Raw genomic sequence first — 27,467 nt, 5'->3', positions numbered from 1 at the left:
TAGTAATGAAGTTCATTTAGAGACATCCCCAAATAAATCTCTTCTAAATTGTAACGGGTGAATGAGGGCCAACAGAGTTCACACCGTAGGCCAACGTTCCCGCTTTATTTAAAGATGACGAAATCATGATGGATCACTTGTTTTATTTACAGTAATTATTGGTGCGCATGAAGTGCAGTGAAAACAAACATCTACTGCGGTTAAATTGTGCGAAGTTATGAAGTTTCTTTTAGTCTAAACTTATCCAGAATAAAATTGCGACTTGTCAGAAACACAATGATGAAATATTTACATGTGAACAATGGGAAGTTCTCCAAAAATCAAAAGTTGAATCGCCACAATTAGGATCCCCAAACAGAAAATACTACTACACCGGGTCACAAAGTTTTCCCAAACTTGATCCACATGTAAATCTATGTAACATAGAAATCTGTGCGAATATTAAGGCTACGATATTCGTGCAGTATTTCAACTTAAATGTATAAACAAAAATAACAGGTGGTTGCCCTGTTCACGCCTAATCATTGAAATTCACACAGATTTCTGTTTTACACAGACTTATATGTGGATCAAGTTTGGAAAAAACTTTGTGACCCGGTGTAGTAGTATTTTCCTCCCCAAACACAACACAATAAAATATCTCGTAATTCACACCAAAATTTCATCAAAAATCAGTTCCTATGTACAAGATATCAATCAAGACTGAATCTTTTTCAACAAACTTAGTTGTTTTAAACACCTAAGCTGATACAATCTGATTACAATCAAATTAAAAAAATATTAATTTCTGCAAAGAATGTTTTAAATAACGGGCATTGCTATGCTAAAAGGCTTGATGTTTACCAAAAAAAATGACCGCGAGATAGCGCGATTGAGTTGCTAAGTCAGTGTTTCTCAAGTGGGGTTTGCACCCCGCTAATGGGGCACGAAGGTTGACTACAAAGACTTCACTATTAGATTGGCTGGAAATGCAAAACACAAATACAGGCATTGAACCCTGGTTGGTCGTAAGTTATTTCCATGGATAAATGTCATGGGGTTCGGAAAATGTTTCTGATTTAAATCTTCGACGAGTTGACTTGAGATGTGTAGGGCGAAGAGGTTGATTTTGTTGATGTTGTTGGTTTGGGTGCGTAATAATTTCCGCACGTCAAGCATCTCATCATTGGGTGGAGCCAGAGAGCTCTGACGTTGTCTTGTCTCACACAGTTTAGGATGAAAATCAAAAAACCCTGGTGGGAAAGTGATTACAACGGATCAATATCTTTATACTCAAAATTTTTATACTCAATATTTTTATACTCAATATTTTTATACTCAATATCTTTATGCTCAATATTTTTATACTCAATATCTTTATACTCAATATCTTTATACTTAATATCTTTATACTCAATATTTTTATACTCAATAATTTTTCCCCAATATCTTTATACTCAATATCTTTATACTCAATATCTTTATACTCAATATCTTTATACTCAATATCTTTATACTCAATATTTTTTTCCCCAATATCTGTATACTTAATGCTTAATACATGGTTTAAACTCTTATTTATCATAAATTTCAGCCTCTTCGTTCCCCTTGTTAAATAAACTTGTTGGGAAAGTCCCTACTTTGAGGCCTGGAATGTGCCCACACCTAATTAGGGGAATCACCTGGAAGACATTAAAGATGCAGAAGATCCACGAGGTGATTTCCAGGTAAATCTTATTGTCAGCCACCAACATGAGGAACCCAAACAACCACGTGACTCCAAGCATGACAACGAGTGTCACGGCAACAATCATGTCATGAGACGTTGTGCGTTCGGCGGCAGAAGACTGGATCTGCATTCATAATATGACGTCATTGGTGGTGACGTAATGTGTATTTGTATTTTTTTTTCTTCGCTTATTGCACAAAAAGTTAAACCACCATTTCGAAAGAAAAGGTTCGGTGTCACTATAGCAACGCTGTCACGTGATCTTACCGCTCCCCGCTTGCAGGTGAGGTGGACTATGATGGATGAGCAGAAGAGCAAGTTCGCTATAGCCATTATCCCTACAGGGATTATGAAGGAATATCTGAGGGAAAGAGTCTGAAGCCAACACATGTTGCGAGCTCTGTACGTGGATTGGAAAAGAGGTTGTCCTGCGAATACGTGTGTGACGTAATAATGGGCATTCATCCCTGTCAATTGAATGGGAACTGTTATATAATTACCTATGTTAGGTTGTAGAGGATCTAAGTGGATCAAGGTAACCCCTGCTGTCACACCGACCACCACTAGAGGCAGTACATACGAAAACAAGGCAGCGAATTTCCACGTGTTCTTGGACTTGGCGGACATAACCTGAACATAGAAATCTTGTGTCAAACCAATTACAACAATCGTTTGTTTGTCACGTCACCAACGAACTTTGATCGCAAACAACGCCATTTCGGAAATCCCCTAACCTGAACCAGTGCTCTGTACATGTTGTAACCATTTGACGTCATCCAGCACCAAGCGGCGAGGAGAAAGTAGTGAAGCAGAACGGTTGTGGCGTAACACTCGGCGTCGCGTTTCACGTTCGAGAGACCGAGTAGGAATATGAGGTTGGTTGCTAGGAGACAGATGCAGATGTTGATGAGGAAGATGGAAGGTTGACGGATCCGGAGTTCTCTGGGGGAGGAAATTTTATGTGATTTCTGTTGTTGTGGGCAGGTCTGCACTTGGTCACGTGATTACCCGCTCCGTTCTCCACCAGCTGTGACATTTTACATTAAAGCTACTGTTTCATAGGCACAGATACAGTGAGCGTTTCATGCGTAAATATTATAAAGTGAGGTCATTCAAGGTCAAAGGTTTGTATAATTATGATGTAATAACTCACGGAATCGCCGAATAAATGATGATTGTCAGAAATAGACCGAGGCTGGAGACGGACAAACCGATTGTGCTGAACCATTCCTGGATGAAACTGGACGGGAGAATTTCCGATTGCTGGGGACGAAATTTGTTGTCAATATTCAAAGCAAACTGATGTCACGTGGTCGAGTTACACCGGGAAAACGTTCGACAATTATTATTGTGGGTTAAAATCATGCAACCAATCTTTCTGACGTCACTGGCCTTATTTACAAAGTCCGCGAACTCCTACGTTAATTTACTGATGCCATCTCGTTTTCAAACAGCACAACTATCCACTAGTACTTACGAAGAGGAGGGACAAACTACCGACTTTGTTGCACAAACATTTCTTCTCAGTCGTTCCATTGTGGAAGGTGCAGAGTTTGGTGAAAGTTCGGGTAATCTGGTCCCAACCTCCACATTCATAATCCGTATAAACTGCCTGTAAGAAACCATGGGTTCCATTTCATTCAAATATATTATTGTTACGCCACAAGACGACTTGATACGTCAATAAATCCAGAGCACAAAAACCTGGTTAAATTTAATTCTATACACGTGACTAGGTTGCTATAGTGATGACCTTTGTTGGGTTGTTCTTGTCTTTCTTCCCTTCTCCATATGTCAGGTTTTGTTTGTAAGTCAGAACAATTGAGCTCCCTGGTGGAAGATCGGTTATCGTACCGATTTCGATGGTAATTATCTGTATGACGTAATAAGTGTTAATTGTGACGACATCATTGTGGCAGAACCAACTCACAGTGGTCGGTTTTTTCTTGCTCGGTTGGTTTTGTTTGAAGAGAGTGTCATTAAGGAAGACGATAAAGGTGACACGTGGCACGTTCTGATAGGTCGTCGCCAGAGAATCGATTAATGAACCCGGAACGACCGCACCGATGGGGAGGGTTTTGTTTCCGGATGGCGTTAGAGTGACGTTGTTGGTTTGATTCAACGAGTTCTTCACTGGCAAGGTCACCTTGGGATAGTTAAGCGCATAAATGTTATGTTAAAGTAACTTGTTTTTGATGGACATTGGAAAAAGTCTAAGATTGTTGGTTAAGCATTTGTGATGGATCTTTCAACATTGACAGAAGTTGAAATTGTAAAAACCTTTCTATTTCCATGACAACACAGGCATTTCCATGACAACACATCATCTTGCCTATCGACAAATCGTCCTACGTCACACAATTTTCATGTTGTTGCCATGGCATTCTGTTTGTATTTAACAAAACAATTTGACCTCCCACAAGATATGCGGAAATACTCTGTGGTTTTCCACCAATAAATTTTTACCTGCAAGGAAATGTCGGTGGTTGAGAGAGTCACCGTATTTTCGCTTGGAGGAATCACAACTCGTCGACTGAAATCCTGGAGCACGGACACCAGTTGGTTTGATTGCCTTCATAAAATAAAGTACAAGGGTTATGGGTTCGAATCCCCGAGCGAGTGGGTTGGTTAACAGGTGAAATGTTATGCGGGATTATGATCTGCTGCTGTATTTGTTTCTTCTGACATGAATGTTGATATTTAAGTGGTCCGGGTTACTTACTTTGCTTGTTGTGTTTGATTTCCAGTTGCAACAACGGAAACAGCCAGGACGCTCACAACTGCTATGCTGTCGTACAAAGCGTTTGCTGTGATCTGAAACAAAAGGTTGAGAGTTCGAATCCCGCACAAGCACTTGTAATGATTGATAACAACACTTATCGTGGAAAATTAACATGACGTCATAAGTTGTGACGTCGTTACATCACCATGGTTACTCGTCTTACCGCCACCGCTGAAGCGTCCGTGTTGTTGAAAACCAGCAGGATATCGATCGCCTTCTGGGTGTCGCTGGCCGAGATTGGAGCTGATGACGTGTTCTGTGCTGATGTCGCCACAATCGCCAATTGTGTTAATGACGTTTCGACGACCTTGGTTGTCACGGTTGCCGGGTCAGTGACGTTTATCTGCCGTGGTTACAAGGTCATATAACGAAAAATCCCCCGATAAGGTTCTCAACTTTTGATGTTGAATCCAAACAAATGGTTTCGTTGCAAAGCGCATTTAAACCGCTAGGTGGCACTAATGAGCATCACTTACACTGGATATGACGTCAGCGGTGGTGCTGGTGCAAGGGACCGATACAATGTTGGTGAAATTTGCAGTTGGTTTCCCAGTATCCTTCCCAATAGCACACGAGGCGGAAGCCTCCGCCCGACCTGCCAACATTTAACCGCATTTACTACTACCGCTAGACGACGCAGCGCAGCAGAACAGATAGAATAGGTTCGGGATTGATTGAAAGTCGGGGTTTATAGGTGTAGTAGCTATTATAGGGACTGAACTTTATTTTTGTCAAGTTGGCATTAAAAGAACCTTCAGGTGAACTAAAAATCTAAAATTAAACTTAGATTGATAAATTGGGCATAATTGCAAAGCGATTAAGAAAAATAGCTAATTATGACGTGATAATCATACCGTCTCGGCACTTTTCGATCGAAAACACGTTCGACCCGATTGAAGTTTCTGGGAAAGTTAAATTTGCTTCTTTGAACGCAGCACATCTCACTGTGACGTAACAACACATTGTTATTTGCTTTATTATGAGTAAGAAGTTCAATAATTAAACTATTGTTTTTGTTTTTAAATTTTGTCGCTTAGTTTGTCAATAATTGGTTAATGTTTGAGTAAATTCGTTTGTTGTCACCACTTTTATATGTTGAACATTACCACCTCTGTACGCAATAGCGTTTATTTTACAGAAGTGCGTTTTTTCCTGTTCACTAAAATTGTTTAAATAGAGTGAAAATGCGCTCGAACAGTTTGTGAAAAACAACTCGTGATCATCGACTCACAATCACATGAAGTTGGAATTCCGGTAGGTGGCGTAGCAGAGTAACCCGGTTTGCATTTACAACTTCCAGTTTCGGAATCGCACACTCCGTTAGGTAAACACGTTACCCCGTGGCATTTTCCTAAAGCTGTTGATGAAAATGTTGAACTTACTGAAAGCAACTGGAAGTTTTCCATACACAGGATATTTGGATATTTGTACAACGCTTGTTTCTACCTTTTGTCTCAAATTAAAACACTTTAAACAAAAACCCTAAAAGTGGCGAAAAAATTGTGATGAGTCAGCATTTCTTACCAATCTCACATGTAGTTCCATTGTAACCGCGCAAACACGTGCAGTTGAACGCGAGCACAAGATCTTGACAGGTACCCCCATTGAGGCACGGAAACGATGCGCACTCGTTATCCGCTGTATTAAATAATATTGAAAATGTTATCACGAAAACCTGAAAATATTTAATGAAGATATTTATGGCGTTGGTCGTTTAGTTGGAGATGAATTGTCGTTCGTGATAACTCGTTTTATTTCTCCAACTGGTTGAAGTCCACGCAGTTTGTTATTAAAATTCGCTAAAAGCAATCTTGCCATCATCCAACAACATCTAAACCAATATTTTGGAATCTCTGTATAAGATAATGTATAAGAAACAAGCCTATGCTTTATACAGTTTTATATTAAAAACAAACAATTAATATGAGAGCGTAGACGAGCGTCTCGTGTCTCTGCAAACGATTGTTTTGTATTTTACTGCTTTGTTCTTTTTGAATTTATTTTTTGTTGCCACGACAACTGCAGATAAAATAACTTCTTGCCGGCGCGTTCGGAATTTGTGATTGTTCAGGTTTGATGATCTGGGCGAATAAAGGCAACGACACCAACGTCGCAATCGGAATATTAACTGAAAAGTATTCTGAAGTCAATAAATATGACGTCGACAACAATGGGATGACTGAGACGACGTCACGCGACAAATTTGCGCAAATATCGGGTTCGTTTCACAAAACCGCGGAAGGCGCAATTTGTTGACGTCACTATTCATCATAAATTATTTATATGTGTGTTTTATACAACTTTATATATAGCCGAGGCATTCAGGTTCAGCGATGGAGAAACTCGCTTGACATTACTTACTGTTGGCGCAAGTCGGTCCACTATACCCTTTCGGACAAGTGCAGGTGTAGGAATTCACGTGATCGTCGCAAGTTCCACCGGACACACAGGGGTTGGGATCGCACTCGTTGATATCTGAACATCAAACATCATGTTATCCCTGCCCGGGGTTCGAACCTTCGACCCTCAGGTTTGGTAACAACTTGCATGATTGTGGTTAAATACATTGTTGTGAGTCCCAAGACATTGTTATGTGCTATCGTGTATTGCACTGGACTTCGTTGCTGTTTGGTAAAACAATGAAGAAGCCACAACTCGATGACAACTCGTATCATAAGATCACGTGTTTATCCCCCCACGTGGATACAAACAGGGAACCAGTTTTTTACCATTTTCGCAGTTGATTCCATCGTATCCAGGCATGCAGATGCACGTGTAATTTGTGTCAGTTCCGTTAACGCAGGTTCCTCCAAACTGACAAGGTTTTATGAAACATTTTCCGATATCTGGGGACGAAGACAAGAGTCGTCACCCTGGGCTCACACGCATCGCCATAAGGTAACTCTCACGTAAGGTTATTGCTTCAACATAAGGTTGCATCACCAACATTTCTTTGACAACAAGATTTAAGTCGAACTTATTGTTATGTTTAGGTCGAAACAGTGGCCATCTGTCTGCTGCTTACACAATTCAAATTATTGTTACTTCTTCATCAAAAACAATCGCTCTGATTGGCTAACCCGAAACACGTGACGTCGCCGTTAAAATACAAAAAAAGCCTCAAATTTTTTTAAAACATTATTTCTTCTTACAATTTGAGCAATTCTTCCCATCGTAACCGAAACTACAGGAGCACTTATAATCGTTCACCAAATCTGTACAGTTCCCTCCATTCTGGCACAGATTTGGGACGCAATCCACGATGTCTGCAATGGAACAAAAGTTTTGTTTGGAAAAATAACTGAGAATTCTTTGGGGGAAATCCTTTGAGCATCTGATGTGTTTCAAAAACTTTTACAACAAAAAATCTTCATCACAAAATGCTTAATTTACCAAAATCATTATTACTGTTAAAAATGTTTTCGGGACGTTTTAACGTTTCGTCATCTTTAGCTGACGTCATCCGTTTCATTATAAATATTTAATGTTTACCTGTCTCGCAGTTCGTTCCAGTGTAGCCTGAGTCACAACTGCAGTAATAAGCGTTGATTGCTTGTGTACAGCTTCCCGCCCCGCAAGTGGCCGTCTGGCATTCATCAGCTGGAAATTACACGGGAATGGGTGAATAGTATGACGTAACATCACGTGACGCCCGGACAATTCATGCATAAGGAATATGTGTTTACTGTGGTTAGATGTGTTTTTGTGTGGATCGAATTGGTTGACGTTTTATTATCTTAAAAGTCAGATTCTATAAAACTGTTGAAAAAATGAAACGTTTTTGCAAAATATTGATTTGGGGGGGGGGGGATAATAAGTAAAGCTAATCGCTCATGAGCCTCGCCGGAAACGCGTCCTCTGTGATGTCACAAGGGCAATGAGATGATAGAATGCTCGGATTGTCCACGATTGATTATTCTGCTATAGGTTGCGCTCGTTAATTTTATAGTTTATGTTGGGTTGGGTTGAAGCGGGCACTGCTTGGCTTAGATAAAGTTTGTTTTGTTAACGTTGCCATGGTTATCACCGATTATCAACGTAATATTTAATGACGTCATACTCGGTAGGGAATTGTTGAAGATGAACGAAGTTGATGACGTAGCGCAGGTTTGAGATGTTACACCGTTCTGTGTAGAAACCGCATAAGAAGATAGACCCGGTCTTCTGATGATCCGAACATTCCCGCCTGCGTCTGGAAAACATGGTTAGTACCTCAATTATTCCTCGGATTCCTGCAATCCCGCAGAATCCTTCCCCAAATTACATAGGTTTGTGACGTTTTGGGTTTGTTTTAGATCTGTCTGTGATTTTAGTTTTGAGCGCGCGTCGGGTAAATACGGTAGAAAAGTGCTTGGATGTCGTGGATTAAATTAAATCTCAAACACGCGGCCCCTAGACGGCTTTTCTTTCGGACACACGAAGCATTCAAAAATTCCAAGTTAAGTTTTTTGTTTTTTGCGAAACCGAGAATTTTCGTGATTCATTCATTGTAAAGTTTGAAAGGCTAATGCCATTGTTCATGTAATTGCTATTGTTTCGTCACTGGATGCCATTGTTCCGAATAAGGTCTGCTTATTTGTCCGCCTCGGTATTATTCTGTTTTTTTTTTTCAGCGTAACAACTACAGTTTATTTCTATCGCGAAATATATTTGGTGACATTTTATGATTGCAACATAGTTCAGGGTTGGAAGTAGGGGATGCACCAAAACAGCAATGTTTTTACTCGGCCGAAACCGAACAATTATCAAAACCTTAGTTTCGGTGGATCCCTATTTGAAACCTTTGATCTTGGCGAATTGCGAGGCTCCATAACGGAGTATACCCGGAAAGCTCATCGGAGCAAGGTCATCACTGAGGCGCCCTAAAACCTTTAGCATATTCCAAGGTCATTATAGGTCAGGGATTATCAACACTAGGTTTGTGTGATCGGAGCTTTGAAAATTGGATGCACTGGCTTTGGGTTTAAGTCCAGAAACATTCCCATCCAAAAACACACAATGACTAGGTTTTACCTGTTCAATGAAACCTTGTTGATATACAAATATAATGGACCCACTTTGCTTTAACGAAACTTACTGGAGCGTTTACCAGAACCAATCTATTTTTCCTGGCCCGGTTTCGTGAAAATTTTAAAGGAAATTTTGAAGAACTGCAAGGTGCAGTTTGAGGACGATAAGTCAGCGCATGCGGTATTAGAGCGGTAGCGTCAATCACGACGCGAATTATTCCGGAACTAAAGACAATCCAGTCGTGATTTTTAAACAGGGGCGTGAAATTGAAAATTAATATTTTCTAAGTTTTTATTTTGATTCAAATGATGTACTTGGGATTCGAACAGACAGATGTCTTTCGTCACAATATAATATATTATAAATATAATTATTACGTCACAAACGTACTTGTGATGACGCCAGCGTGAATGGCGGCCACACAGATAGAGGATGAGCTGGCGTAGGGTCCGGAGCCACAGACTGCCTGGCCCGCGCAGTTGGCAGGGCAGCGCAGTGATGTCACTCCATACTGGGGATCTCCCGTAGTTTCGCATGTTGCTACGTCACAGAAATATTTATTGGAGCTTTGAAGATTGTTTAAAAGATTGACAAAACTTGGAAGAAATTTAAAGAAAATTTTTTTCACATTTCTCAACAAAAAAATTTAACATTTAAGCTTAGAGGTTTTCTTTAAGATTCCACACCTTGGAAATTGTAACCTTCAGCTTCCCCAGGGCAAGTAGATGAATTGATTCCGTACGAAAAATTTCCTGTCGCGTTCGCCAAACCGGTTTTATAAACAGTCACAATTCCACCAGAGTCTGATGGTGGAAAAAGGGAATTATTTAAAAAATTTCAGACCGGATGAAGATATTCCGCTTTCGAGTTATTTCATTGTGAGATGAACAGAAATGTTGGTGGAGATTTTCTCATTAGAATAAAATTGTGGTCCCTTCTGGACTTTGTATGAAAAATATTTTCCCCATATTACTTTTTGTTATTCGTAAAAACAATAAATATGAATGTTTGCTTTCACAGAATGTGTAACGTGGGATACGCGGCGATAGGACGAGTGGATTATGATTTAAACACGACCCATGAGCTATTGTGACCTCTGGTAATTCCAGACACAAAAATAATTTGAAATGTATTTTCGAGAAAACCGAACGGATTTGTAAATCCTGCACCGGACAGAGCAGAACAGCACAAAAATTCCTTTTAAAATTTGTTAAACATTGTGGATAATTTCAGTGAATTTAACATCCATCGCGTTTCACGGAAATTAATGGATTTTTTTACATGTCATTCTAAAACGAAAATGATGCATTGTCTAAACCACCCATGCCACTATGACGTCACAAACTGAAATACTTGAACAGCAAGAATCATTAAAAGAACTTGTGGGAAAGTTAGTTGTGCTTAAAAGGGATTCACTTTGATTGATAAATGATGTAATAACCAATGACGTAAGAAGTGGTGACGCAATACACTTGAGACTTACTTGAGACAACCCCAGCGTGCATGGCAGCTCGGCAAATTGATCCTGATGTGTAGGGCCCGCTTCCACAAACTCCTGCGGCCTGGGACCAGCAGTTAGCCGGGCATTGAACGACGTTCACAGAGTGGTTGAGTGAGGATAGTTGGGCGGTACAGGATTGACAGACACCTGTGTGGGGAGGAACACATCATCACTCAAATGCGAGGCAGCGAAGTTAAATCTAACCACGATTAATTGTCACCCTTTATAGTTTAAATTTAACTGCATGACGCGAAATACATATGTAACATTCGTGTATGACGTCACAGACACAATAGAAACCGAAAACAATTCGCGGTGTTTTAGTTGACCGTAAATTTGCGACGTTTTTGCCCCAAACTCAATCGTGTCACGTGACTTTACAGAAAACTTCCTTCAATTAATTTAGAAAAGTTCAAACGTAGGAAGTCGGCCACCATCTATCCACGCGGACACGGGTTTACATGCAGGGTATCTGCGTGCAACTGAAACTATGTCCTAAACAACTGTTTACACACACGCGGTCACTGCTTTGAAAGCTGGGTAACCTTTTACGTGACGTCACGACCCGTTACTTTGCCCCAACATGCATCTCATATTTCCAAAAGCGATTTATTCAGCGAGAAAGAACAATAATTTATTGCTTACTGATATTCTGTGTTGAAAACCTCAACAAACCGAGGAAAGTCCAAGTCATCAACAGAAAGGAAGTTTTCCAATTCATTTTTTTAAGTTTCACGTTCGTTACATTATAAACAAACCTTCAACAATCACACGCTTGTCAACGTAAATAATCAAAACAATTACTCAAACAAAGTGATGTTCGATACAACAATGCCCTTTGTTAATCACAACACCGCTTGTTCACATCATTGTTAATGCTGTTGTCATTTTATCACTTCCCCGACTGCATCGCGCGACAGAAAATGCAACAATAAAACCAGAACGTTGGAGCAAGCTTAGTTAAAGACCCGATCAGTCGACCTATTGTGAGGTAATAAACGAGCGCTTCCGCCTCAAGAATCCGAAAAACGCGGATCGACTTGATGACGTTTAACTGTGGTTGCTAAGGTAACTAGGAAGTGACGGTGGAGGAAGACCGAGAAATTGGTGGCGTCTAAAAGGGGTAGGGGACTGAAACTTTCAACACACAGTTTATCCAGTTGACCTCCACCCCCCCACATACCCGAGGAGGGCAACCCCCCCAATGAAGTAATTAGTTTAATTTCTCGATAACTTCAATGTTTTGAATGAAATACCGGGAAAACTGATAAACTTTTCACTACGTGGGGGGGCATAATCAGAAAGTTCATTATCTCCAACCCATTGTTAAAATAGATCAAGTTCTTCGTTCAGTTGACAAACGGATTTCTCTCTTGAGTGGTTTTAGAATGTATTTGACGCCAAGGATTTGACCTTGAACTTCAATCAAGGTCACAAATCGATTCCCGCCAAATGTTAGAAGTGGAGAGAGTTTAATTTAAAAAACAGGTATTCCGAGTTTATGGGATTTGTTGAAAGAGCGGTTTACATGGCAACCACACAAATCACCACGACCGTCACCATGGTTGGTAGAAGAACAAGCTGCTGTATGACAGCTTGCGAAATTAACCATCGTCTTTATGTCAAAGGAAGTTCCCTTGTAATTCATTATAAAGCTCACGCGTGCAATGTGTCTGCTTTGCTATTTTCAGTTCCAGTTCATGCATTGTGACGTATGACAATCAATAATTCTTACAGTAGTTGTCTTCTGTCGGATCATTAAATATATTGACGGAAGTTAGTGGTTGCAACTGCTGGTCCCGGGTTCTAAAATATCAAATAATCTGCTGGTTCCGGGTTCTTACATATCAAATAATCTGCTGGTTCCGGGTTCTTACATATCAAATAATCTTCACATTGGTTGAGTTTGTCAACTGAAGAAATTTCCGGGCAAGATTCGGCATAAATTCAGGAATTCGTGGCTGCACAAAAAACACACGAAAATCCGCAGATGTTCATAAAATATCATTCCAGGGTATTCCCCAACCCAAACACTTTACGTAAGGTCAAGTCCACACACACAGAGTTGGCATCCGACGCAATCTTGGTTTTTTTTTTATGGGGATGACGTATCAGCATAGATAAAAACAAATAAAGAATCCACCGGGTTTGACGTAAGTGTGTGCACTCCGAACCCAAGTCGACAAAATATTTTTTTTTTTTTTATCACAACGACAAAAAGAGACCAGAGAACGAAGTTCGCGAATACAACGCACTTTCGGTTCATAAACATTGAAACACTACATTTTTCGTAATGCAGATTTTGTTTTCCTGTCCTAACTTGCTGGTAGAAAAAACAGCGTTTATGGAAAGATATGTTGCAAGTTTACCGCCACATAGCAGATTTAAACTTTGCGATTAAGCGCCGCAAGGTGGCACTATCGATTTGTTAACTACAGAATGGCATTGGATGAATTTTAGTTTATTAAAAGTTTGATTATTTCGGAATGGAATCGTGATTTCACCGCCTTAATGGATTGGGGTCCAACCCCCGGGTTAAATTTTCTTGAGTAGAAATTTTGATTGTCTGATTTCCAGTAAGAATGGGTTTTTGACACAAAACAACGTCAAAGCGCATATTTATTTTAATATACTCGCAGGTAAATAATAAAGTCTCTGAAACCGCGACATTCTTGTGCTCAGCACTGCATGTGCCGGTGAAAATGTACTGGAGGTTTAAAACGTTAAGGGAAAATCGGTCAGAATGCATTCCTGCTCCACATTTATCTTCGGGGGGATTCGCGATCTTTAATCTGAAAGCGAACATGCATCGGATTGTCAGATGCGCAAAAGTGTTTCCAAAAATAAATCGATATTTTTAACAATTTGTTGCTTGCAAATCGGTGACGTTGATAAGAAATATCTTTCCGCATAATCATATTTCGCCTCGGGCGATCATCCGTAACGCCTTCTGTTGCGTCACAAGCAGCATTGATGAAACGAAGCAGAAGAGCGAAACCGCCAAAACACTTCGAGAATGCGACTTTCAAGGAAATGTTTGCACGATTCTGGTATCAGGTAATTAAATTTAGCAACAATCGCTTGAATTCGATTCCGCTTTCCACAATAGCCATGACAAAACTTATTCTGAACTGCAAATGTTTGTGAAGTTTTTAAATCGGTATTTTGGCGAGTATGTGGCCAGTCATCGTTACGTGGGAACGTTCATATGTTGACTTTTTGTTTTTAAACACAAATTGGATTTTTGTTTTGAATTTGTCCGATAGTTGGTGAAGTTTATTGAGGTGTTACCCATTGCAATGTGGGTTACCCATTGTAAAGTGAGGGTTGTTGCGTTATTTTCACACAGATCAGTTGACGAATGACAAGGTTGTTACGAGGTCAACGTTGTCGATGACGCACGAAATACTTTTAAGCGTCGGATTGTGACGTAATAAGTGAAAGACTTGAATTCAAAGAACGTCTGAGTTGGTTGATTACATTCGTTATCGATGCGACGCAATTTCCCCGCAAACATCCCCCCCCCACACACACACAACACACACACACACACACACACACACACACACACACACACACACACACACACACACACACACACACACACACACACACACACACACACACACACACACACACACACACACACACACACACACTTCTAGAGGAGTTGGAAACAGTTTGTTGACATTGGGATGAAAATATTTTGTGAAACACACAAGTTATTTTCCGGTGGATTTTCGCATGGACCTTCGTTTACTCACCTTTCATTATTAATTATGACCGCTCTTATATCCAGAAAGTTCTCGAATGTTTGTTTGATATGAACAGGTTCTGCTGTTTGTTTGGAAACTAAAAATTTCTGCAAAAATTTTGCCGACAGAATTCTCCTTGTGTCAGACCACGCATGCGCAGATCACGTCCTGTTGTTCCAACGAGTTAAACCACGCAACACTAGCCAATTGTAACGTCATAATGTAAACCTCATCAAACGTGGAATTGCCCGATTATAACCAAATTCTCATCCTAATTAAAAGGTGACGTTACATCTTGGCTCAAGTTGCTTCTGGCGGTTAAAGTCGGGAGGTTGTTGGGTCGAATCCCGGACTCCGCAGTTTATAAAAATATTTCTGTTGCCCGTTCGATTATTAACTACTAATTTGCCTAAAGTTGCAAATTATTGATTTGAAATAACCTCCTCACTGACGCGTATATTACGTCACAATGATGTAATTCTATTACAGAACAATGTTGTAATAAAGATTTTGAAACCAAGTTTGATCAAATCAACTTTCTCAAACGGAAGATTTTGACAGAACCACCATAGGTCAGACAAAATTCGCCGAAATTTATTTATATCACCCATTGTTACGTCACAGTGAAAACGCGGGAACGAAACAGGAAAGTTGGTCGAAATTGTTTCGAGTTTTCTCCAACATTCTGCGTTAATTGTTGCGTTTCAGTCAACCGTATACAGCATTGTGACATCATAACATGATATTGACTTTGCCGGATATGACGTCAGAACAACGCGCGACTTCGTGTTGTAGAATTTTCATGTCATGCCCTGTATTATGTGAAGATTCCTTTTGTGGCTCGGTTTGGAACTTGGATGTCGAAATGTGGTTCTGGAATCCTAATATCCATCCGCAGTGTTTTGTCTATCGTGTGGGAACCCGTATTAAGCATTAATAGGCTTAACGCATGCTTAGCCTAGGCTACTTCCCTTATAAGGGGACTTCCCGTTTAAGCTGGGCAATAATCCCGCCGGGAGATCGGATGAGGTTAAAAATAAATTCCGGAAAACGTTAATTGGGCAACAATTCTCGAATATGGAATAAAAGCGCGCGTTCTAATTCGACTTGTTGGGTTTTAATTAAAGTTTTCGCTTTAAAAATCCGATAATGTATTTATTACGTGCGTGGAAATGTGAATGAAATAATTCTAGAAAAGGAAATATCCGGTGGTGTATTATTACGTCACAAAAGTCAATAGAAAGTTTCGACGATATTTGTTAAACTTCGACGTTGTCCGGTGTCGGAAGTTGCGAAAACAAAACGTTTGAGACGAAAACAGAAAAGTTTCCTGGGTCGATCCATTATCACGTGATAATGACGAAACAATTTTTTTCCACGCATTAAATTTCGTTTTTATTTCGTTGCATTTTTGCTGATTTGTTCTCTAAATATTCAAGTATAGGATTCTTATTTTCATACTGGTTGGAACAGATTCCATGGTCTGTCCACAAATATTCGTGTCGCGTGGTTGTTGGGCTCCGCGAAACCGGAATAACGAGTTGGGTCCAACCTACATTCGATTTGTGGCAGCCGAGGTCGTACAGCTCATCGGATTTTGCCCCAGGCAAATTACTTTCACGCAAGAGATCCTTGCGCCGCCACTCCCCAGTGTATCATCAATGTGACGTCACATGGCCGACGACGCTCATGACGTCACAAGGAGACACCTGGAAAAAAGTTGCGACTAGCCTAGTTTAGCGCGAGCGACCGCGGATGACTTTATTTGCAATTCGGCGAGAGGGGAAGGCGTGTTTGTATGTGACGTCACAGTGCGTTTTTTGGCGCGCACGATTCGTGACATTTCTGGTAATGCAGATTTTTCGTGCAGGGCTGGGAAATTATAAAGTCTGCTGTTTGTGGATATGAAATTAATTCCTGCAAATGTTCAGCATGAAGCGGTTGAATAACTGCAAGAAACAGAAGTTAAAATTTGCTATGTCTTGTTGTTGTCAGGAAGCTTAATTTTAAGTTTGGGTCAATTTTACTTTGGATGTCGAAGCGAAACGTTAAAAATATCAGGTTTTGTTGAAAATTGTTGGCAAATGTTGTTAGTGTGGAGTTTGAAAATATGATATATTTTCATTTTTATTAAATATTTTGTTTCACGACCTGTTTCAGGCCATCATGTTACACTTCTGTTTTCAGTACTCATTCAAAACGCACGTTTGGTTACATACAAATTCATTTCGACAAACTTACATTGATAATATGTATTATTATATCACTGTAATATATGTATTACCCTCTCATATTTAATTTATAATCGTTTATGTCGAAGATCCAGTCTTTTACCTAAATGGGTTTCATTTGTTTAAACTTAAAATTTTCCTTTTATTTGGCGTTTGACGAAGATCCAATGCGATTGTTGAATAACAATGGGGTTTGTGACAATCAAGTGAAACAAAACCAAGTTCAGCTCTGTATAACCTTTTAATTATTGTAATGTTTGTTTTTGTAAAACAAAATTTTGAAGGGTGTTCGTTTTTTACTTTGCTTCAAAGTGACCTTCACTGACTTACAAGGTCAAAATTATGTCCATTTCGTGCGTATGAAGTGTGTTTGAGAGTAAACTCATGGGTTTAAATATAACTTGTTTCGTCGGAATTGTAGGAACTGAATACCAATTATGAGTCGTACACTTTGCTTGAGGGCAATACAACGCTGACATAAGCACTGCCTGCTTCAAGCACAAAAAATCCCATTACTAACATTCTGTCTTTTGAACAGATATAGCTGTTTTTAAACTTGAGCCGAGCGGATTTGTAAAAAAGTATAACCATGGTCGATTTTCGGAGAGCACAGACAAGCTTTGCAATTATATTTTTAATTACAAGTAAGTGTATTTGTTTTGTTTGTAAGTTATGTTCTATTTCATACAGTATTCACTTTCACAGTTGCAGTGACGTATCATTTGTTATGGGACACAATTCTGTTACAGATTTGGTGTCGTTTGTAGTTTGTTAATAAGCAACTTTTCCGCAATTAAATGATGAAGGTTTTCTTTTAAAATCCCATCTCATGTCAAATTTCGTCGCAATTGGTGAATTGGGGCCAGTGTTAACTACTTCAAATCCCCCGACACTGTTTGGGAATTGTTTCACTTAACCTGTAATTGACGTATTTTGGCTCGTGTCCAGTCTAATCAAGTTTTATTACGTAACAATTAAACGCCACTTTCAATTTCATATTCACGTCATAATGGAGATTTTAAACCCCTCAGCGGAAATTCGTGATTATTTGTACGTCAATGTGAGAAATAATGTGTGGATTGTTTGTGGAACAGTAACGATATGTAGCGACGTCACTGGAACTGCTGTATTCTGAATTTTTTTTTCCATTTTTATATTGCAAGAAAAAGGGTATTTTATTTCGTATAATCGTGAATGCGGAAACCTTTTTTTTCCGATGTAATTTTTTATCGATTATTTTGTGGTGAAGTTTTTCCAGGAAAAAAGTAAATATTGTGACGTAATTATTCCGCGTTTTTTCGTGCTCTGTCACTGCATGAACTTGAGTAACTTTGCCTCCCTGGCATTCCAATAATCGCTTTTCAAAAATATTTGTATATTTTCAGTTTTTCGTGACGTTGTAGCGCAAGGTTTGGTAGATGAAAGAAATATACGGAAATGTGGTAAGTTTCAATCCATGGATACACGATGGATGTGAATTGCTTCCACAAAATTTCAAACCAAGCTATTCTCATTGCTTACAGAAAATATGTAAAAACAAAACAACACAAAAAAATAATGAACAACTATGGTTAACAGGGATTTGTGGTCAGGAACTGCTATTTCTTACTTAGTTTCGGTTTAAATGCTTCAATAGATGTCTCCCAAACATGTTTGAAAATCACTTTAACAGTTTTTTTTGACAGATCCCAATTTAAACAGGCCAACAGATCTCGAAACAGTATTTATTAATGGTGTTGGTGCAACACATGTTGCTTTAACATGGACCGAAGTACCAAGAGCAGCTCAATATTACGTCAGGATTTACAGGTAAATGTTAGGAAAATTGCTGCCACCTTTTTTAAAGCAAAATTTTTGTTAGTTTTTCTGTTCTCTATGAAAGCCAAGTTTTATGCTAACATCAATGTTTAACATTTGCAGAATGCTTGATGATGTCCTAAGCTTGGAGATTGGCAACATCTTTGATACCTTTTACAATGTGACAGGATTAAAACCTTCAACTTTTTATCGGGCAACAGTTGCTGCCGGTTACTCGTTCCCGGATTCTGTTTTGAAACTTAACTCCTGTGACTCAGACCCTACAATTTTTGAAACTCGTAAGTTTTTTTTTTTTTTTATTACTATCCTGGGAGAAAGGGGCAATGAAATGAACTCCATGAACCATGAAATTTTACACCGCCGTGTTTGTGAAATTTTATAACCTAATGTTGGTGAAAAACTGCTGTCAGTAATGTTAAGGTCTAAGATTTCCACTCAAATACAAGCAAATGATTCTTAGCTTTGTGGCAACATTACACAAATATGTTTGTTGCATATACCTAGCTCATACAGACAATAAATATGTTTGCTGCATATACCTAGCTCATACAGACAATAAATATTTTGCTGCATATACCTAGCTCATACAGACAATAAATATGTTTGCTGCATATACCTAGCTCATACAGACAATAAATATTTTGCTGCATATACCTAGCTCATACAGACAATAAATATTTTGCTGCATATACCTAGCTCATACAGACAATAAATATGTTTGCTGCATATACCTAGCTCATACAGACAATAAATATGTTTGTTGCATATACCTAGCTCATACAGACAATAAATATGTTTGTTGCATATACCTAGCTCATACAGACAATAAATATTTTGCTGCATATACCTAGCTCATACAGACAATAAATATTTTGCTGCATATACCTAGCTCATACAGACAATAAATATGTTTGTTGCATATACCTAGCTCATACAGACAATAAATATTTTGCTGCATATACCTAGCTCATACAGACAATAAATATTTTGCTGCATATACCTAGCTCATACAGACAATAAATATGTTTGCTGCATATACCTAGCTCATACAGTTGTAGACAATAAATATGTTTGTTGCATATACCTAGCTCATACAGACAATAAATATGTTTGCTGCATATACCTAGCTCATACAGTTGTAGACAATAAATATGTTTGTTGCATATACCTAGCTCATACAGACAATAAATATTTTGCTGCATATACCTAGCTCATACAGACAATAAATATGTTTGTTGCATATACCTAGCTCATACAGACAATAAATATTTTGCTGCATATACCTAGCTCATACAGACAATAAATATGTTTGCTGCATATACCTAGCTCATACAGACAATAAATATGTTTGTTGCATATACCTAGCTCATACAGACAATAAATATGTTTGTTGCATATACCTAGCTCATACAGACAATAAATATGTTTGTTGCATATACCTAGCTCATACAGACAATAAATATGTTTGTTGCATATACCTAGCTCATACAGACAATAAATATTTTGCTGCATATACCTAGCTCATACAGACAATAAATATGTTTGCTGCATATACCTAGCTCATACAGTTGTAGACAATAAATATGTTTGCTGCATATACCTAGCTCATACAGACAATAAATATGTTTGCTGCATATACCTAGCTCATACAGTTGTAGACAATAAATATGTTTGCTGCATATACCTAGCTCATACAGACAATAAATATGTTTGCTGCATAAAATCATTTCAAAGTTGGGAAGATATTTTTTTAGTTCCTAAATACAGTCAATGTTTTCAGATATGTTATGTCGCGGTGGTCAGGTGTTAACGCAGTGCACAGGAGATTGTGTTGCTAGCTGTGACATACCAGACCCAATATGTTCAAGGATCTGTACTCCAGGATGTAATTGTCCCGCTCCATTTTACATCTGGCATGCTGGGCAATGCGTCCCACCACTGCTCTGCCCTGCTAAGAGAGGTACAGCTTTGTTTTTTACCTTACACAAGTTTTGAAACAAACTCTATTATCTAAAATTGATTTTTCTGTGAAAAATTAACATAAAATATTTTGCAAACCTTTTTTATCCAGAAACTGTGAGAAAGCCGAAGAATTTGCGGATCACTCCATTAGGGAACTCGTTAGTTTTGAGTTGGGATCAGGTGGATGGGGCAGTGAGCTACAATGTCAAAGTGAGGATTAGTTTCTTGTTTTTTTAATTAAATAAACAGAGTTGTTTAAAAACATATTTTGCCCAAACCAAATGCTTTGCTTTGTTTACCTTCAAACAAATTTTTTTCATAAAACTTATTTTACCCGTATTTTTTACAGGTGCGACTGAGTTCGAACCGCAGGGTGATTGTGCAAGAAATCAACACCGAAGCCACAAGTGCTCACATATCCGGTCTTACTTCTGGGGAGGTATACTCGTTTATCGTGAGTGCCATTATGTCAAAACCCATCGTGGAAGTACCAAGAACACCTACTGCCAGATCGTTCCCCGCACCTGATGGTGTCACCATCTCTAACATAGCCCATGATGGCTTCCTTGTTACGTGGAGTTTAAACCCCAATGCTAGGGTAGGTGTTAACTGTCTGCAATTTTGTTTTGATGTTTATTAACCGATGATTGTGGATGACATAAAAGGCATTTTAAGTCTCCTTTTATAAACTGCTCTCAGAGCGGTAAAAAATAAATATGAAGTCACAGTTCCCCTTTTCACGAAAAGCTTAAAAATTGTGTAATTTTAGTGTTTTATACAAGTAATAAAAATATATCCACATGCAGTAAAGATGATACTTTTGCTTCCACAGAGATATGCACTTGTGGTTTATCTTGAAGACAAAACAACGGTGATCTACTCCAACTCCCACATTCCGAGGGGAACAGTGCAGCTTGTTGATCTGGCCCCAGACACCACATACTATGTTGCCGCATCAGCTGCAGGTTACCAGGGCAAACTTGGAGAACTTAGTCCATTGAAAGGTGTCCACACGAGCGGAACAAAAGACCCAGAGATGGATTATCTCGGTGCTTCAATCAGCGCGATGGGTGTTGGCATGGAAACGACCACTGAAGCCCCGACAACAACACCACTTCCTCTTACTAGGTGGGTGTTCGTGATTAAAATGAAACAGAACTGATGGGTTATGCCAATTGAAATAACTGATATATCTCATCAAAGTGTGGTTTAACTGTTCTTCTTATTTTAATGCAGAACATTGTTTTATCAAAAATATGCAACCAAATCTGACATAATAATTAATTTGTTTTTGTTTTTATTAAATTTTTAGCTGCCAAATAGAGTATGCATTTGTTGCGGGTTTCTATGAGCGAAACCCCAGCGGTGATGGCCCGTCGTATCCATCATGCACTGCAGATGGACTTTACAAAACAACCAAGTGTCCAAAACCAACAGGAAATTCATCAGTAGTTTGTCATTGTATTGATGCAAATACTGGAAGGAAGAAGTTTGGGAGTGATTATGCAGTCGGAGTATCCGGTGTTGGTCAGATCCCCCTGGATTGCGACAATTGTAAGTCTATGGTAATGATTTAGGGGTAGTAACACATGGCCTTTGTGATAGAATGTTGCTCTAGACAGAAAATATTCAAAATAATAATTTATCTGATAGCAAAATTGTTATGTGTTGTTCAGTTTCTGGCATCATAATAAAATAAATTTTTGCTTGCAAGATGGGGACTTTGTGAATTCACCAAGTAATGTTCAAGCAACGAATATGAAAGCAACAACAGCGACATTGAGTTGGACTGGCCACCAAGATGCGTTTGGTTACATAATTGCCATAACAAGTGATGTGGAATTTATACAAACAGTCATCGAAGATACGACAGCGATTCTCCAACTGAGTCCAGGGACTGAATATTCAGTCCAAGGTAAATCTCTCTGACATTAAATTTTATGCAAATTGCAGCTAAAAAAATTTAATTTTCACCGGTATGGTTTTATCTGCAATTGTTTCGGGAATATATTCCTATGTTGCTTCAAAGCCAGTTGAAAAATTATTCTTTTGGGCTTAAATTTGTTAATCTTACTACATTAGTGTTCAGTGTAGTTTGAATGTGATCATGATATTGTGTTCCAGTGATGTCTGTAAGCATACAAGGGTGGACAAGCGAATCTTCAACTGCAACATTCACAACTCTATTTGTTGACATTCCACAAAACTTGAAAGTTACTTTTGTGGATGGAAACAGGTACAATTATGTACTGCAGGCAGATGTGTACGCAAATGTTGATATAAATTGTTGAAATACAAAAGAGAATTAGAAAAGATTGTCAAGTTGCAAATATTTTACAACCAATATTTAAATCCTTAATTAAAAATTTGAATAATTCCTGCCCACAGCCCGTTTTCTCGCTGAACAAATCAAACCATGTTTTTTAATATTCAGTGCCACGGTACGTTGGGACAGGACCACATCCGCCGATTCCTTTAATGTCGTTTTAATCAATGAAGAAACCGGGAAAGTTGAACAGAATGTGGATGTTTTAACCAACAGAGTAACTTTCACCCAACTTGCTGGAGGGAAATCGTATATTGTGCAAGTCAGGTTAGTGGAAAATCTTGCGTGGTTTCAGTTGCTGTATGACGTATCTGTATGACGTAGTCGCTTTGTGACGTAGCAATTACTAAACTCCAAGACAAATGATACAAAAACTTTGTTCACAGATCTGTGTCGACGCGAGAAGGGATCATTCACCGAAGCGCGTTTGTCCAAATTACTGTGACGACACAATGCAGTTTATCCAGACTTGATCTTGTGTTCGTCGTTGATATTTCCAGTGCTGTCGGGTTCAACGCCTTAGAGGAGGAGAGAGAATTTTTTGCTGAGGTTGCTAAGGCTGTCCCCCCGGTTGAACTTCAGAGCGGGACCAGAATCGCTGCAGTGAAATATTTTTATCGAGCTACAACAATTTTCAACTTTTTGAGGTAGGTTTGTCGCGGAATCACCATGGCAACGCTACTACAATAAAGTTTTGTACTGAATTCGTAAAATTCAATTTTTTATTCATGACCTTTCCTTAAACATGCCGGCTCTTATGATTTTGAACAACTAAAAAGTTTTTCTATGAAACATCGCAGATTTCAAAAGTCACCGAACGTGATTGGGGCGGTGAAGTTTATTAGGTACGCCGGTCGTCCAGTTAGGAGGGGGGTTTCCTTAGGAACGGTTTTCAACGATTTCTTTGACGGAACCCCGAAAGGAGAGGGGTGGACACCTAGAAATGGGGGATTACCCGTCGTCATCGTATTTGTTGGAGGTGAGATGCAAAACCTTGCATTGTTTCCATGGAAACCAACATTTGATCGTTGCAGGCCCATCCAGAGACAACGTCGTCGCGAATGCCAAGAAGTTACGTGAAGCCACTAACGTTATCGCTGTTGGAATTGAAGGGACGTCATCAAAGAATGAACTCGACCAGATTGCGTCATCACCTGATAACATAGTGGTTGCCCCTAGTTACGACGAGTTGAACCAACAAGTTGGAAGAATAATGTCAATAATATGTAACCTCGCTAGTGCACAGAACTAAACTGGCGCCACCTACAGTCGAAATATGCGTCATAACTTCACCCGCACGATGTCGTCATGGAGTTTCACAAAAAATATTCCTGTTTATGAGAAATGTGATTTTGTTGTGACTTTTTAAAAAAAATGTTTTGATAGTTTTTGACGATCTTCTCTGGAATATTTATCTTGTAAATAACATGAAGGTAATGTTGGCTGAAATGTTCCGTCATTCTTTGTCGTAACCCTGTGTGAATAAAACCACCGTCGCATCAACGTATGCTTCAGTAAGCGCGTGTTCCGCATGAATAACGTTCACTTGACCGAAATTTAACCAGAGGGATGTTAGTTGACAAAAAAAAAGTCGCCAGTTAACAAAAGTTTGAACGCGCGTTACTCGGCAACCTTACGAGGTAGCGCCATGATTTTTTCACACGATACAGATCATAGGCTAATCTTTCCAACGATACCAAAATTATTAAAAAAAAATATATTCATATTTGGTTATTAATATCATATGCGTATTATGACATAAGTCGCGAAAACAAGATTCGCTTCGCTAAATTTTAAAGCATAACATTCTACGCGCTAAACCCTTTCAAACGATATCAAAACTTTTGAAAAATTCGCTGGGGCTTGTACAGAAAAATGAATTTATTTTTTTGAAACATGAAAAAATATCGATTTTTCCTTGATAACTTTTTTTATCGTTATGGCCCAAGTTTCAATTTACAACCATACAAAAGCTCAAAAATCAAGCTTTCCAAAAATATTAAACATGTCTAAAAACACATTGAGCTGCCGCTGTACGAGCCGAATACACTTCAACCCTACACCCCCCACTGTAAACACGGTTTAGGGGTGCTCTGGTGCATACTTTCGCCGATAAATGTTGCTACAAAGCGAGTCGCAAGCTTTTCTTTTGCACAAACCACCTTATACCATCCCACTATCGAATGAAATCAAAGTTGAATCAATTCAGTCAGAGATGCTATGCTAAATCCAACGATTACTTACTCAAACCCGACCGTCGCCCGCCGCTTTTTTAAACCGCCAAATTTTGTAGTTCTTTAAATTCGACATTGGATGGACTAGCAGCGCAAACAGGTTCTTCGCCGTTATCATTTCCAACAATATTACAACTACATGATGATTCGCGAAGAGACGTTGTTATGTCAATTCTATTGCGTTCCCAAAATCTTTGAAGTTTACGAACTTTTTTGCGACGTTCTGCGTTTGACATTCTTCTTTTAGAAAAAAAACTAACCAAAGCATGCCACGACGAGAGGGCGTGAGGGTCAAATGTTGAGAACGTAGTTATTGCTCTCACAAATATATCAATTGTTAAATTACCTTGTTTCTTCTTTTCCTTACAAGACGTTGGCGAGACGGTCTCGGGAATTTCCCTTCGAGCACACTTCATCGGTGGTGACGCGATGTTCTTGTTGTCGGGAATTTCCCTTCGAGCACACTTCATCTGCGGTGACGCGGCCTTCTTGGCGTTAGGACTCTTCTTCTTCTTCTTTCTCTTCATACACTTATTCAGTGGGGTGTTGGTCATCTCGGTGTCCTCTGGTGTTGGGCTGGTCATCTCGATGTCCTCTGGTGATGGGTTGGGCTGGAACTCCTCGCTGCTCGAGTACCCCGACGTTCTTCCTCCTCGCCTTGTTACAACCATCCATCCGGACTCCGATGCTTGCGCCACATTCCGTTGTCGTCTGGTGTGCAGTTTGGTGGAAGACCGCAGGTTGGAATCCAGTACTCCTCCTCCCCATATTTGGGAAGGCCTCTGGAGCCAATCGTACTCTGGAGCCGATCGCTGTACTGGAGCTAACCGTACATATGACGGTTTGTCAACCTAGCAAATACAAATGTAGTTTGTTTAACTGCAAGTTATACTACGATACAGTGGGTTGTGATATATTATGTAATAATTTACCTGCTGCGTCTTTTCCTGAACAATATCGAGAAATGTTGGCCTTGTTTTCACCGGTTCCATCTGCTCCATGGACTCCTAGTGTAACATAATGTCGTTATTGTTATAGTTTTGTTGTAAACACATGTGTACTCACCAACAGTGGACCCGGCGTTATCGCTGTTCCCGCATTTAATTCGGGGAAATCTTGGATAGAAGCCTTGACCACCACCTCCTGTGATTGGACAGTCCTTTCCACGTGTGTCAGCAGAAGTTGTAGCCCTTCATCTGAAAGATGGATCCCATCGTTACTAAGTAACTGCGATGGGATGCCACCCTCAATAAACCGAAGTTCCACTTCTTCTGCTGACTTCCTCAACTCTTTGTTAAGGGATGTAACCAAACGTGGCTTTTTTGTCGAAGGCAATATTCCAGTGTGAAAAATCTGCAACGCGAAATAGGGTATAAATACTTAGAACGTATATTGTTTAAATGACACAAAGTAATGTATAGTATTTCTACATACCTTGACGAATGGGTAAAGTGTCCTTACCAATCGGACAAGAGCTTTCATGCGGCCAACAATTCCGCTAATGCCACCATTCATAGGGTTGTCACCTTTCATTGCGAGAACATCATTGGTGCCAAACCCTATGACAACAACTTCGACGTCTTCCACGATTGGAGATGAAGATAGTTCCTGTATTGCATGCCAGATGATACCACCACGCATGCTTAAAGCTGCAAAATCAAAAGAAAAAGAATTAGATGGTTTCACCTCATAAGGCAAAACGTATTTCCGAGCATTGCTGTCGGAAATATACAGCAACCGTTTCCGGCTGCTTTTGACGGGAACCCGCCACATTGTCTGCTTCCCAGATATCCCAAGGCCGTACTTCTCCACTCTTGATGGCTGCAAAAAAAGTAAACGAAGTTAAATTTATACACATTAACAATAAACAATGCTCGAAAAAGAGTTCTTACCTTTGGCTGGGTACAAACATTCAACCAGTTTTCAATGATCGACTTCTCCATAGCTTGTTTCGTAACAATGTATGTCGTAGCTTCGCCGTTTGCAATTGGTTTCTCAATGAGAATGAATGACTTTCTGTTTGTGTTTGCTTATATTGAAGAATCTATAATTACCCGATTTGTGCCGATCAGAAAACACGCCGCCCGATCTTGAGCCTCGTAGCCCCCGATCTCTCTGCCCGCCGCGCGGCCTTGAGCCT

At 39.4% G+C, this 27,467-nt stretch overlaps 2 protein-coding genes across 2 annotated transcripts; one reads left to right on the top strand and one right to left on the bottom strand.

Annotated features, from left to right (window-relative positions):
* Nucleotides 1-126: 126 nt before the first annotated feature.
* LOC145908305 (uncharacterized) lies at nt 127-11,776 on the bottom strand. The gene is made up of 25 exons (XM_082995556.1): nt 11,647-11,776; nt 10,984-11,148; nt 10,187-10,303; nt 9,891-10,040; nt 8,551-8,682; nt 7,983-8,090; nt 7,643-7,756; nt 7,220-7,336; nt 6,852-6,965; nt 6,015-6,128; nt 5,722-5,847; nt 5,345-5,434; nt 4,967-5,085; nt 4,654-4,833; nt 4,431-4,522; nt 4,175-4,280; nt 3,639-3,854; nt 3,462-3,581; nt 3,186-3,320; nt 2,862-2,971; nt 2,443-2,650; nt 2,209-2,338; nt 1,976-2,136; nt 1,662-1,832; nt 127-1,232 (listed from the first exon to the last, which is right to left on the bottom strand). Exons 1-25 carry the CDS (start codon nt 11,720-11,722, stop codon nt 1,059-1,061), a joined length of 3,345 nt encoding a protein of 1,114 aa, XP_082851682.1. The 5' UTR covers nt 11,723-11,776; the 3' UTR covers nt 127-1,058.
* A 5,739-nt stretch (nt 11,777-17,515) lies between these two features.
* On the top strand, nt 17,516-24,587 carry LOC145908422 (collagen alpha-1(XIV) chain-like). Its single transcript, XM_082995702.1, has 15 exons — nt 17,516-17,631; nt 18,373-18,429; nt 18,673-18,796; nt 18,908-19,083; nt 20,586-20,765; nt 20,877-20,977; nt 21,117-21,365; nt 21,600-21,895; nt 22,080-22,321; nt 22,482-22,682; nt 22,892-23,003; nt 23,202-23,360; nt 23,480-23,740; nt 23,894-24,072; nt 24,128-24,587. Exons 1-15 carry the CDS (start codon nt 17,577-17,579, stop codon nt 24,343-24,345), a joined length of 2,610 nt encoding a protein of 869 aa, XP_082851828.1. The 5' UTR covers nt 17,516-17,576; the 3' UTR covers nt 24,346-24,587.
* Nucleotides 24,588-27,467: the final 2,880 nt, after the last annotated feature.

Source organism: Ascidia mentula, chromosome 7 (genome assembly GCF_947561715.1).
Source record: "Ascidia mentula chromosome 7, kaAscMent1.1, whole genome shotgun sequence".
NCBI classification, from domain to species: domain Eukaryota; kingdom Metazoa; phylum Chordata; class Ascidiacea; order Phlebobranchia; family Ascidiidae; genus Ascidia; species Ascidia mentula.
Note: the sequence above shows the minus strand (reverse complement) of the source record. Positions and strands in the feature narration are given on the sequence as shown.

Excerpts from the sequence above, each read along its gene's own strand:
- LOC145908305 (XM_082995556.1), bottom strand. The coding sequence starts at position 11,722 with ATGAATTGGAAAACTTCCTTTCTGTTGATGACTTGGACTTTCCTCGGT. Across the intron at positions 8,683-9,890 it reads TCACGCTGGCGTCATCACAA|ACGCAGGCGGGAATGTTCGG; the intron begins GTACGTTTGTGA and ends CATGTTTTCCAG. Across the intron at positions 4,281-4,430 it reads AATCAAACACAACAAGCAAA|GCAATCAAACCAACTGGTGT; the intron begins GTAAGTAACCCG and ends TATTTTATGAAG.
- LOC145908422 (XM_082995702.1), top strand. The coding sequence starts at position 17,577 with ATGGTCGATTTTCGGAGAGCACAGACAAGCTTTGCAATTATATTTTTA. Across the intron at positions 18,430-18,672 it reads AAGAAATATACGGAAATGTG|ATCCCAATTTAAACAGGCCA; the intron begins GTAAGTTTCAAT and ends TTTTTTTGACAG. Across the intron at positions 20,766-20,876 it reads GCTCTGCCCTGCTAAGAGAG|AAACTGTGAGAAAGCCGAAG; the intron begins GTACAGCTTTGT and ends TTTTTTATCCAG.